The sequence below is a fragment of the Oryctolagus cuniculus genome, chromosome 18 (genome assembly GCF_964237555.1).
Source record: "Oryctolagus cuniculus chromosome 18, mOryCun1.1, whole genome shotgun sequence".
Taxonomy (NCBI): domain Eukaryota; kingdom Metazoa; phylum Chordata; class Mammalia; order Lagomorpha; family Leporidae; genus Oryctolagus; species Oryctolagus cuniculus.
Window position 1 is genome coordinate 19343271 of NC_091449.1, and position 12471 is coordinate 19355741.

The 12471-nt window shown below is 58.2% G+C and overlaps 1 protein-coding gene across 1 annotated transcript; it reads left to right on the top strand.

Moving 5' to 3' along the window:
* The first annotated feature begins 1849 nt into the window (after positions 1-1849).
* On the top strand, positions 1850-12305 carry UPK1A (uroplakin 1A). Its single transcript, XM_002722222.5, has 7 exons — positions 1850-2052; positions 4460-4660; positions 6794-6868; positions 6977-7084; positions 9898-10077; positions 11957-12040; positions 12119-12305. The coding sequence occupies exons 1-7, from the start codon at positions 1969-1971 to the stop codon at positions 12161-12163; spliced, it is 777 nt and encodes a 258-aa protein (XP_002722268.2). The 5' UTR covers positions 1850-1968; the 3' UTR covers positions 12164-12305.
* Positions 12306-12471: the final 166 nt, after the last annotated feature.

A 12471-nucleotide genomic window follows, 5' to 3' on the forward strand; every position in this document is an offset into this window, starting at 1 on the left:
AGCAATTCCCAGGGGCTTATGGCTGGACCACAGGGTACCCTGTGTTCATTGTTAGGGGACCCCGGCATTGTAATTACCTGAAGGAAGCAATTAGCAAGCAATCAGCACTCAAAACTTACAGTTTTTAAAAAGATGTATTTACTTATTTCAAAGGCAGACTGACAGAGAGGGAGAGACAGAGAGAAATCACTCCCCAGATGGCTGTCACGGCTGGGGCTGGGCCAGACTCAGCCAAGAGCTTGGATGTCCTGTGTGGGTAGCAAGGGCCCAGTCACTTGGGTCATCTTCTACTGCTTCCCCACGTGCATTAGCAGGGAGCTGGACCGGCAGTGGAACAGCCTGGACTCGAACCGGCACCCATATGGGATGCCGGCCACTCAAGCAGCGGCTTAACCTGCTGCATCACAGCGCTGGGCCCCAACATTTATTGTCTTGAAGACTGACTTACCTAAGAGTGAAAATTCAAGTTTGGCGTCACAGTTCCTTGGCTTCCTGTTTCTGGAGGGAAAGGATCCCTTTATGACAGGCGGCATATTAACACCCCACTGAGGACAACTTTCTGCTCTGTGGACGTCTCCTACAACTTGCAAATACAAGCAGGAAGCATTTGAACATACAAATGCATGTTTCAGATTATGAGTATTTGCATAGCCCTATTGTTCTGCAAATTTGTTAAGCTAAACTCATCAAATGTACCTGACGGTCATTATTATTTAAATTTTCTGCTTAGTGCTTTAAGATATATGTAAATCTAGAGAGAAAAAGGATCTTAAACCCAAAGCGGGTTGACTGAAAACCAAATGAACCACCTCCCTTGGTGGTTATAGCCAAGGTTAGGGCCAAGCCTACGTGTTGGCGGGGGCGTTCTGAGCTCGCGAGCGCCGGGCGGTCCCGGGGTTCTAGGGCGTCCCGGGCGAGGTCTGCGGCGCGCCCGCGGAACCACGAGGGGGCGCCACTGGGGAGAGCGCGCGGAGGCGCCCCGGCCTGCGGGTGGCCGCGGCTATGGACTCACTTCCCTCGCTTGCCGCCGCCGCCGCCCCCGGGACAGCAGTCCGGGGAAACGCCCTCAGCAGCTGGGCAAATGTCCACGCCCAGCCGCGTGGCCTAGAAGAGGCCACCCTGGGATTTGCACCCTAGGTCTCTTAGTGTTGCGATCTGAAGCAGTGTGCACTGCCGGCTTTGTCCCTGTGTTCTGTGCTCTGGTCTCCACCGCCTGCCCTCACACGCCCGGCTCACTGGCCGTCCTGTCGCCTTCCCTTACCCCAGCCCAGCCCCGTGCTCACCGGCTGGGATCTCCCCCCACCCGGCTCCTGACACTGCCCCTGGTCGCGCTCCGGCAAAGGAGGCAGTTCTGGGATTCTGGGCTCAGATGCGGCTCCCCGGGAAGCCCACGTGGAGGCAGAGACGCCAGGTGGGGCGCTCAGCTCTCCAACCCCACCCGGAAAGCCGTCCAGGCAGCCTGGGCCCCAGAGGCCACAGGTGCATCGGCCTGCCCGGACCATCGCACAATCAGGACTTTCAAGTCTATAAATCAACTGGGTGGCAGGGAGCTCCTAGAACTGCCCGCCCCTCCTGGCCGGCCTGCCTGGCCTCTGCTCCCCTCCCCTGGCACCCTCCCCCCTTCCCTGGGGACTGGTCCAGGGAGGGGCCTGGGCCTATATAGGGCAGGTGCTGTGGGAGGGGCTGGCCCAGAGCAGCTTTGGGCCAAGGAGGTGAGGAGGGGGCTCTCTCCGGGGGCTCAGAGAGGCCAGTGAGTGCTGAGTCTGGTTTCCCCTTCTGTTAAAGAGCCCACCACGAGGACTGGGGGAGGCCCGGCACACCCCTACCGCCCGCCCGGGCCCTGCAGGGAGCAGGAGCAGTCTGTGGGGTGATGGGGCAGTCCTGCTGGGGAGGGTGGGCCCTCCGTCCCCTCTGTGCCCTCCCGCACCTGCGCTGCCTCACCTCTGCTCCTGCGTCCCAGGCAGGACCATGGCTCCAGCAGCAGCAGCAGAGGCGGAGAAGGGGTCTCCGGTGGTGGTGGGCCTGCTGGTCGTGGGCAACATCATTATTCTGGTGAGTTGCACCTCCCTCCCCCGTGCTGGGGAGGGGTGGGCCCGAGGGTCCCAGACTCCCCAGCAGGCTGGCGCTGCAGACTCTCAAGAGAGCAACCCGGGGTTCAAATCCCAGCTCCGCCTCTCCCCAGCCAAGGGACCTTATTGAGCAGCGCAACTTGTCTCTGCCCCCTTTCTCGTCTATACTCTGTCCTGGCTGTGTGCATTCCTCCACGCTTGGCCCTCAGCCGAGGGACAGCGCCGGGCACAAGCCGGCCATCATCATCGATATCACCGAGGACGTGAAGTGACTGCTTGGGGCACAGATGCCCATGATAATAACAACAATGTCATTAATGAATGTCGATGCTTTAAAAAAAAAAAATTATGCCTGCACATGGCTTTGGAGCCAGGCTGCCCGAGTTCAAATCCCGGCTCTGCCACTTTCTAGCTGTGGGTCCTGGGGCCAATGGTAGAACTTCCTGGGCCTCGGTTTTCCCTTGGGTAAGCTGGAGTGGAGTTAGCAGCGCTGTGAGGAGAGAGTCGCTGGATTCCTTTGTTTTGGGTCATGTTGGTGTTTGTGGTTGCCACTGGCCAGAGCAACGGCACCCTACGGCGGGGAACAAAAAACGAGTCCCCCATAAAGCAGCTACCGTGAGCATGTGCGAGGGGCCAGCTTTTACTGTTTGTTTGTTTTTTTAAATAATTTATTTTTATTTATTTGAAAGGCAGAGTGACAGAGGGGGAAAGACAGAGAGAGAAAGATATGTTCCATCGTGGTTTCACTCTCCAAATGGCCACCATTAAAAAGGGCTGGGCCAGATGGAAACTGGGAGCCAGGGACTCCATCCCGGTCTCCCACATGGGTGGCAGGGGCCCGAAGCCCTAGAGCCATGCTCTGCAGCTTTCCCCAGCGCGACAGCAGGGGGCTGGATCGGAGGCGGAGCAGCTGGCCAGGGAGAGCCCTCTGGCTGCATGGGGGCATCCTGCCGCTGCCGGAGCCATCCCTTAGTGACGGGCTGCGTGAGCGGGCCCATCTGTGGGACTGGTACGCCAGGGGAAAGGCCAGGCCACAGGGCCGCTGCCTTTGTAATTTTCATGTTCATGGCCCAAGTTCCCCTCTTTGAGAAGTAGCAACGCTGCTAGAGCGCCTGAAAAAAGGTCGTGGAAAATGCGTGCGTGGATTTCAACTCTTGCAGCAAAATAAGCTTATATATATATATTTTTTTTTTTTTTTTTTTTTTTTTTTTTTGACAGGCAGAGTGGACAGTGAGAGAGAGAGACAGAGAGAGAAAGGTCTTCCTTTGCCGTTGGTTCACCCTCCAATGGCCGCCGCTGCAGCCGGCGCACCGCGCTGATCCTGGCAGGAGCCAGGAGCCAGGTGCTTTTCCTGGTCTCCCATGGGGTGCAGGGCCCAAGCACCTGGGCCATCCTCCACTGCACTCCCTGGCCATAGCAGAGAGCTGGCCTGGAAGAGGGGCAACCGGGACAGAATCCGGCGCCCCAACCGGGACTAGAACCCGGTGTGCCGGCGCCGCAAGGTGGAGGATTAGCCTATTGAGCCACGGCGCCGGCTAGCTTATATATATTTTTAAAAAGTGTATATATTTTTTATTTGACAGAGTTAGACAGTGAGAGAGAAAGGTCTTCCTTCCGTTGATTTACCCCCCCCCCCAAATGGCCACTATGCCGATCTGAAGCCAGGAGCCAGGTGCTTCTCCTGGTCTCCCATGGGGTGCAGGGCCCAAGCACCTGAGCCATCCTCCACTGCCCTCCCTGGCCACAGCAGAGAGCTGGACTGGAAGAGGAGCAACTGGGACTAGAACCCAGTGCCCATATGGGATGCCGGCCCAAAAAGTATATTTATATATTTATTTTATTTGAAAGGCAGAGAGATCTCTCATTGCTGGTTCACTCCCCAGACAGCCAGGGTCAGGCCAGGCCAAAGGCAGGACAGAGCCTGGGACTCCATCCGGGTGTCCCAGGTGGGTGGATGACAGGACCCCAGGTGGTTGAGCCATCACTGCCTCCTGGGGTGGGCATGAGCAGGAACCCGGAGTGGAGAGTGGAGCTGGGACCAGAACCCAGCACTCTGGATTGGGATGTGGGTGTCCCAAGCCTGTCTTAACTCCTGCGCCAAACACCTGTCCCTTACCTTACCTCCTCACTCCACGTCTCCCCAGACCTCTGCAGTCTGCTCACACTAAGGGAAGGCAGGCTGATGCACCAGCGCCAGGCTTTGTTTGCTCTCCCCTGGGATGGCTCTCGCTGGGCCCTCCCTTCCCTCCTGGCCTCTGCCCCAGCCGCAGCCCTGCTGTGTGCCCACTTTGCAGAGAGGCCAGGGGAGGCTCAGAGTGGGGAAGGGACTTGCTCGCGGAGACCCCCGGAGCCGTGAGCCCGCTCCCTGCCCCGCTGCCCTGTGTGTCCAGCTGTCAGGCCTGGCCCTGTTCGCCGAGACCGTGTGGGTGACGGCTGACCAGTACCGCGTGTACCCGCTGATGGGTGTCTCCGGCAAGGACGATGTCTTCGCGGGTGCCTGGATAGCCATCTTCTGCGGCTTCTCCTTCTTCGTGGTGGCCAGCTTCGGTGTGGGCGCCGCTCTGTGCCGCAGCCGCTCCATGATCCTCACGGTGAGGCACCCCAGGGCATGCGTGGGTGCGTGGGGTGGGGGGGCCGGGCGAGCATCATCGTGACTCTACTTGACAGAAATGGAAAGTGAGGCTCAGAGGGGTGAATTCACTTACCCAAAGTCACACAGCAAGTGAGTGGCAGAACCAGTCTGAACCTGAGCAGCAACAGATCCGAGTCAGCTCCTGTTCTCTGCCGGCAATAACCGACACTTCCCACGGGCCGGCACTAGGGTGGGCAACTTTGAAAATGAGTTCCTGTGGGTGGCGCCACAGCTCACTAGGCTAATCCTCCACCTTGCGGCGCCAGCACACCGGGTTCTAGTCCGTCAGGGCGCCGGATTCTGTCCCGGTTGCCCCTCTTCCAGGCCAGCTCTCTGCTGTGGCCCGGGAGTGCAGTGGAGGATGGCCCAGGTGCTTGGGCCCTACACCCCATGGGGAGACCAGGAGAAGTACCTGGCTCCTGCCATTGGATCAGCATGGTGCGCCAGCCACAGCGCGCCAGCCACAGCGGCCATTGGAGGGTGAACCTATGGCAAAGGAAGACCTTTCTCTCTCTCTCTCTCACTGTCTGTCAAGAAAAAAAAAAAAAAAAGAAAAGAAAATGAGTTCCCGTGATCTCTCCAGAAGTTAGTGCTTTTCAACCCACTTGCTAGAGGGGGAAACTGAGGTTGAACAGGCCCACAGCCTCTGTGAGGTGACTGGGAGAGCCGGGAGTCCCACCCAGGCCCCCTGCACCGGGCATCCTCTACAGGGGGGTCCTTCCGGTTCCAGGGAGCAGGGCTTATTCTACCAGCTCAGGGTTACTGAGCAGGAAGCAGGTGCACAGCCCTGGGCCGGGCACTGGGGCGAGGGGGTAAGCAAAGTCCTAGAAGGAGGGGGGTTCACAGTGCAGGGGAAGGAGGCCAGGAGCAGGGAAGGGCAAGGGAAGGCCTCACAGCCAGGGCGAGTGCGGAGGAGGGGGAGGGAGGGGGAGGGAGGGGGAGGAGGAGGAGGGAGGGAGGGGGAGGGGGGATAGGGAGGAGGAGGGGGGATAGGGAGGGGGGAGGGGAGAGGGGGAGGAAGGGAGAGGGAAGGAGGGTGCCTGGGGGTTGGGGGAGGCAGGGAAGGGGGTGACCGGGTGGCTTTGGCGCTCTCCTGAGAAGGATGGAGCTGAGGAACAGCCTCCCTCCCTCCCTCTCCCCCTCCTTCCCTCCCCCTCCCCTCCCTCCCCCCTCTTCTTTCCTTCCTTCTTTTTTCTCTGGCAGAACATTTTAACCAAAGCCCTAGATGTTTACTCAATTATTATTTTTTATGTGTCTGTCTCCTCTCTATTAGTTTTTCATTAACTAAGAGATAGGATTTTTAAGAATGTGCTAAGGGAAGATCGGAGCGTAGATCGGTGGCATTTCAAGCCCAGCGTACCTGCGTCCTGGTTTCGTGGGGATGGCCCGGGCTGGCCTCTACTTCACCCTCTGCCCGCCCGCACTGTTCCTTCCTGGGCTGCACATGGCTCTGAGTGACAAGGACACGGCTGTACAACAGCTGGGCGTGTCTAAGGATGAGGGTGAGGACGGGAAAGGCATTTTCACCCAACACCGAGGCTTGAGCCCCTCTGGCTTGTTTGGCCCCCACGCCATCGGCACACCCCACAGAACTCACTCCTTCCTTCGCGTCCGCCAGCACCCAGCCCCAGCCCAAGGTTCCTGGCTGTCTGGAGAAATGTCTCGAGTCATTTTTAAAGGTTATTTATTTATTTGAAAGGCAGAGTTACAGAGAGGCAGAGACAGAGAGAGAGAGAGGTGTTCCATCTGCTGGTGCACTCCCTGGTTGGTTGAGAAGGCTGGGGCTGGACTAGGCCAAAGCCAGGAGCCTGGAACTCCCTCTGGGTCTCCCACATGGGTGCAGGAGCCCAAGCACACGGGCCATCATTCACTGCTTTCCCAGGCGCAGTAGCAGGGAGCTGGATCACACGTTGAGCATCCGGGACTCGAACCAGCACTCTGACATGGGATGCCAGAGTCACAGGTGGCAGCTTAACCCACTGCACCACAGTGCCAGCCCCTGTTCTGTACTGCCCGTTGATTGATCCCTCAAGGGGCTGTGAGGTCGCTGGCTCCCCCTGACCGGTGTCCCCATCCCCCGGTGTCTCCCCAGTACCTGGTGCTCATGCTCATCGTCTACATCTTTGAGTGCGCCTCCTGCATCACCTCCTACACCCACCGGGACTACGTGAGCCAGGCGGAGCAGGGGCGGGGCGGGGGGCGTGGCCCGGGAGTGGGGGCAGCGGGGGCAGGGGGAGGGGCGAGGTCGACCTTCGGCCTCTGCTGGCCCCTGCAGATGGTGTCCAACCCGTCGCTGATCACCAAGCAGATGCTGACGTTCTACAGTGCCGACACGGACCAGGGCCGGGAGCTGACCCGTCTCTGGGACCGCATCATGATTGAGGTGGGTGAGGGCCAGCGGGCGGCTGGGAGGGCCTGGGGCTCTGCCCACAGGCGTAGCAGCACCCACAGCATGCCCACAGAAGATGAGTGAGTGCTTCTTAAACACAATTTTTTAAAAATTTATTTATGTTGTTATTTGGCTGAGAGTCAGAAAGCCAGAGAGGTCTTCCATCCACTGATCGCTCTCCAGTGCTCAGAACAGCTGGTGCTGGGCCAAGCAAGGAGGCAGAACTCCCCTGTGGGTGGCAGAGACCCTACCTCTGGAGCCATCACCTGCTGCCCCCGCCCCACCGATGCACACTGGCAGGCAGGCAGGCACCTGGCACTGGGAGGTCCTGAGCTGCATCTCACCTGTGAGGCCAAATGCCTGCCCCCAGTGGGTTGCCAGGGTTGGCGCTGTGGCACTGTGTGTTAAGCCGCCACCTGCAGTGCTGGCATCCCATGTGGGTGCTGGTTCAAGTCCCGGCTGCTCCACTTCTGATGCAGCTCCTTGCTAATGCACCTGGGAAGATGGCCCAAGTGCTTGGGCCCCTGGACCCTCGTGGGAGACCCAGAGGAATCTCCTGGCTCCTGGTTTCGGCCTGGCCCAGCCCTGGCCTTTGTGGCCATTTGGTGGGGCCTCTCCCTCTTTCTGTAACTCTGCCTTTCAAATAAATAATTTTTTTTTTTTTAAGAAAAGCACTCATATGAGCCCTACAAGGGCAGGGCTTTGGTCATCGCCATTGTCCAGGTGAATAAGTGGGGCCAGAAGGGACAGTCTCTTGCCGGGGCTGGCACAGCTGGCAGTTGACAGAGCTGCTGTTTGATTCTGGCTGCCTGGATTTGGGACCCTGCTCTTAGCCAATCCGCGTGCTGCTCATTAGTGAGAACAACAACGGTAATCATAGCAACCATTTCCGGAGCACGACTTTTGGTTTAGCGTTGTTCAAAGCACTTGGGAAGCGCATGTAGGCTGGCGCCACGGCTCACTAGGCTAATCCTCCACCTGCGGCGCCGGCACACCGGGTTCTAGTCCCGGTCGGGGCGCCAGATTCTGTCCCGGTTGCCCCTCTTCCAGGCCAGCTCTCTGCTGTGGCCAGGGAGTGCAGTGGAGGATGGCCCAGGTGCTTGGGCCCTGTACCCCATGGGAGACCAGGAGAAGTACCTGGCTCCTGCCTTTGGATCATCACGGTGCGCCGGCCGCAGCGCGCTGGCCGTGGCAGCCATTGGAGGGTGAACCAACGGCAAAGGAAGACCTTTCTCTCTGTCTCTCTCTCTCACTGTCCACTCTGCCTGTCAAAGAATAAAAATAAAAATAAAAGGAAGCGCATGTAATCCTTGGAGCTGCCACTGTGGCACAGATTCAGCTGCCGCCTGCAAAGCCAGCATCCCAAGTGGATGTCAGTTCAAGTCCTGGCTGCTCCATTTTTTAAAAAAATATTTATTTGAAAGTCAGAGTTACACAGAGAAAGGACACTCCCCAGACGGCCGCAACGGCCAGAGCTGTGCCAATCCGAAGCTAGGAGCCAGGAGCTTCTTCCGGGTCTCCCACGTGGGTGCAGGGGCCCAAGGACTTGGGCCATCTTCTACTGCTTTCCCAGGCCACAGCAGAGAGCTGGATGGGAAGAAGAGCAGCTGGAACTAGAACCAGCGCCCATATGGGATGCCAGCGCATCAGGCCGGGGCGTTAACCCGCTGCGCCACAGTGCCGGCCCCAGCTGCTCCACTTCTGATACAGATCCTTGCTAACGTGCCTGTGAAAGCAGCGGAAGATGGCCCAAGTGCTTGAGCCCCTGCCATCCATGTGGGAGACCCAAATGGCTTCCCAGGCTCCTGGCTTCAGCCTGGCCAAGTCCTGGCTGTTGCAGACTTTTGGGGAGTGAATCACAGATGGCAAGTCTTGCTCCCTCCCTCTCTGTGTCACTCTGCCTTTCAAATACATACATTAAGTAAAAAATAAATAAATAAATAAAACTTACATAACCCTCACAACCACCGCGTAAGGAAGCCGGCAGAGGTCACACAAGGGCAGGGGACACAAAGCTACAGGTTCAAGCCTAGGTGCCAGGTTCCACCATATACTCTTTTTTTAAAGGATCCATTTATTTACTTTTATTAGCTTACCTTTAAATATTTAGTTAATTGAAAGTCAGAGTTACAGAAAGAGGGGAAGACAGAGAGAGAGAGAGAGAGAGATCTTCCATTCACTGGTTTGCTCCCCACATGGCCACAACAGCCAGATCTGAGCCAGGCTGTAGTCAAGAGTCTGGAACGCCACCTGGGTCCCCTGTGAGTGTGGCAGGGGCCCAAACACTTGGGCCAAACTCTGCTGCCTTCCCAGATGTGTTGGCAGGGAGCTGGATTGGAAGTGGAGCAGCTGGGACTCGAACTGGCGCCCCTATATGGCGTGCTGGTGTACCAAGTGATGGTGGCTTCCCCTGCTGTACCATCATGCCGGCCCCCAGAGTGGAGCTCTTAATTAGACCCCAGAGGATGTTGCATCAGAAGAGACAAAGGACTGAGTAGCCAGGGGAAACTGAGGTCCCCACTTGGCCAGGATTAGAGCCCTTGTTTGGTGGATTTGGAGGCCACCAATTAAACACCTTCTGGCGCCAGGAAAAGCCAGAAAATTGCTATTGAGTCAGATTCCCCACCTGCCTCCGATCCCTGGGAGAAATCTCGCCTCGTCATTGCTGGCCCACACGCAGCCAGGCGAGGGGGAAGTCGGGCCCATCTGTGGGGGCAGGGGGCAGCCCTCTCTCTCCCTGCCATATGCCGTGGGGCCAACAGCTGTGCGCCCTGAGCCCATGCCTGCCTGACCCTCCCCACCCCCAGCAAGAATGCTGCGGCACTTCCGGGCCCATGGACTGGGTGAACTACACATCAGCCTTCCGGGCGGCCACTCCAGAGCTGGTGTTCCCCTGGCCCCCGCTGTGCTGTCGCCGGACTGGAAACTTCATTCCCGTCAACGAAGAGGGCTGCCGCCTGGGCCACGTGGATTACTTGTTCATCAAGGTGCGTCCTCTCCCGCCGCTGCACCTGCACCTGTCTGCCCACCTGGCCGTCCTTCTCCAATCTCAGCTCGCTCTCTGCTTCTTCCTCCTGTGCCACCCAGCTCCCTCCTTCTCTCTCTCTCCTCTCTCTCCTCTCTCTCTCTCTGCTCTCCCCCTCCAACTCTCTCTGCAAACCAGTGAGACACTCACAGGGTCTGTCTGGCCACTACCTGGCACCTGCAGCTTTTCTCAGGTTATCTGGGAATACGAGAAAACAGTGCTAACAGCAGCCCAACCAATAACAAGTGCTATTCAGTGAGCCTCTCCGTGCCATAAGTCTTCGTTGTTATTTAATCCTCACCACCACCTGACAAGGAAAAGGTTATGATTACCCAATCTTTCTTTTTTGAAATGATTTGTTTATTCATTTGAGGGGCAGAGTCACAGGCAGAGAAGTTTTCCACCTGCTGGTTCACTTCCCAAATAGCTACAACAGCTGGAACTGGGCCGATCCAACGCCAGGAGCTTCTTCCAGATCTCCCACAGGGGTGCAGGGGCCCAAGGGCTTGGGCCATCTTCTACTGCTTCCCCAGGCCATTAGCAGGGAGCAAGACTGGAAGTGGAGCAGCCGGGACTAGAACCGGCGTCCATATGTGATGTTGGCGCTGCAGGAGGTTTTACCCGTTACGCCACAGCGCCGGCCTTGATTACCCCATTTTTCAGATGATAAAAGGAAGAGGTATGGCCGGTGCCACGGCTCAATAGGCTAATCCTCCACCTAGCGGCACCGGCACACCAGGTTCTAGTCCCGGTCGGGGCACCGGATTCTTTTCCGGTTGCCCCTCTTCCAGGCCAGCTCTCTGCTGTGGCCCAGGAGTGCAGTGGAGGATGGCCCAGGTGCTTGGGCCCTGCACCCCATGGGAGACCAGGAGAAGCACCTGGCTCCTGGCTTCGGATCAGCGTGGTGCGCCAGCCGCAATGCGCCAGCCATGGCAGCCTTTGGAGGGTGAACCAATGGCAAAGGAAGACCTTTCTCTCTGTCTCTCTCTCTCACTGTCCACTCTGCCTGTAAAAAAATAAAAATAAAAAACAAAACAGGAAGAAGTCGCCTACCAGTAAGGGAAAGAGCTAGGAGTCGACCTCACACGGTCAGGCCCAGTGAGTGAGGGTCGTTAATTACAGCAAGGCAAGTGCAGAGGCAGCGACAGAAGCCAGAAGCTGAGACCAAGAGAAGGACCGGCCTCCGTGGCCCCGCCAGCTGCTTATAGCTGCCGGGGTATCCTGCCGAGGCGCATCTCAAATCAGGTGTCACAGCGAGGGCAGCCCGTGTGCAAAGCACGCCCACGATGGCCACAGGACGGTGACTGCTGAGCCCTGCTCTGCACGGAGCTTCCCTGCCGTATCTCTCCGGGGCTCTGGCACTGCTCTCAAAGGCAGTGCTATCAAGATCTCCACTTCTCAGAGGCGAACACTGAGGCCCAGAGGGTTGGGATCATCCCTCGGCCCCAAAGGGGGGACACGGCAGAGCTGGGCTCCCAACCTGGGCCTGTCTGACTCCAGGGCACATACCCTGACCCTCTGTCGGCGCAGCTCCCAGGCCAGGAGTCTCTGGCGTCAGGCTCAGCCACACTCCAGCTCATCTCCAAATTCGGAGGTGCCAGACTGGACGAATCCTAACAGCATGACTCGTGGGCAACATGGGAAGCTGGCTCAAATCATAGTCACCCTGATGGTCAGAGCCCCCATCGGGGCAGCTCCTCCTTGCACTGGTCCTGGGCTCCCCCTTGCCCAGGTGAGAAAACCAAGGCAGGAAGTGACTTCCCCAGGGGCGCACAGTGGCTCCTGCCCTCGGCTGCCAGCCTGCCCAGGCATCATTCAGACCCTCTCTGTCCCCTGCCCAGGGCTGCTTCGAGCACATTGGCCATGCCATTGACAGCTACACGTGGGGCATCTCGTGGTTTGGGTTTGCCATCCTGATGTGGACGGTGAGCGGCGGGAGCCCCTGGGCGGGGTGGGTCTGGGCGTGCGGCTGGGGAGCCGCCTCTCACTGCCTCCTCTCGCAGCTCCCGGTGATGCTGATAGCCATGTACTTCTACACGACGCTCTGAGGACGGGAGGGAGAGGCCCCGTGCGCGCCAGGGCCTCCTCTGCAGGGGCCTGGACAGTCGTCACTCTGCTGTCCCCAGCATCATCCTGTGTAGAACTGAGCATGGAGCAGATGTTCAATAAACACCCGGTTGACTGACAGAATGAACTTGTTTTCTCTGGGGTGAGGGTGAATGAAAAATAAGTCTTCTGGGGGCCGGCGCTGTGGTGTAGCGGGTAAAGCTGCTGCCTGCAGTGCCCGCATCCCATAGGGGCGCCAGTTCAAGTCCCAGCTGCTCCACTTCCTATCCAGCTCTCTGCTGTGGCCTGG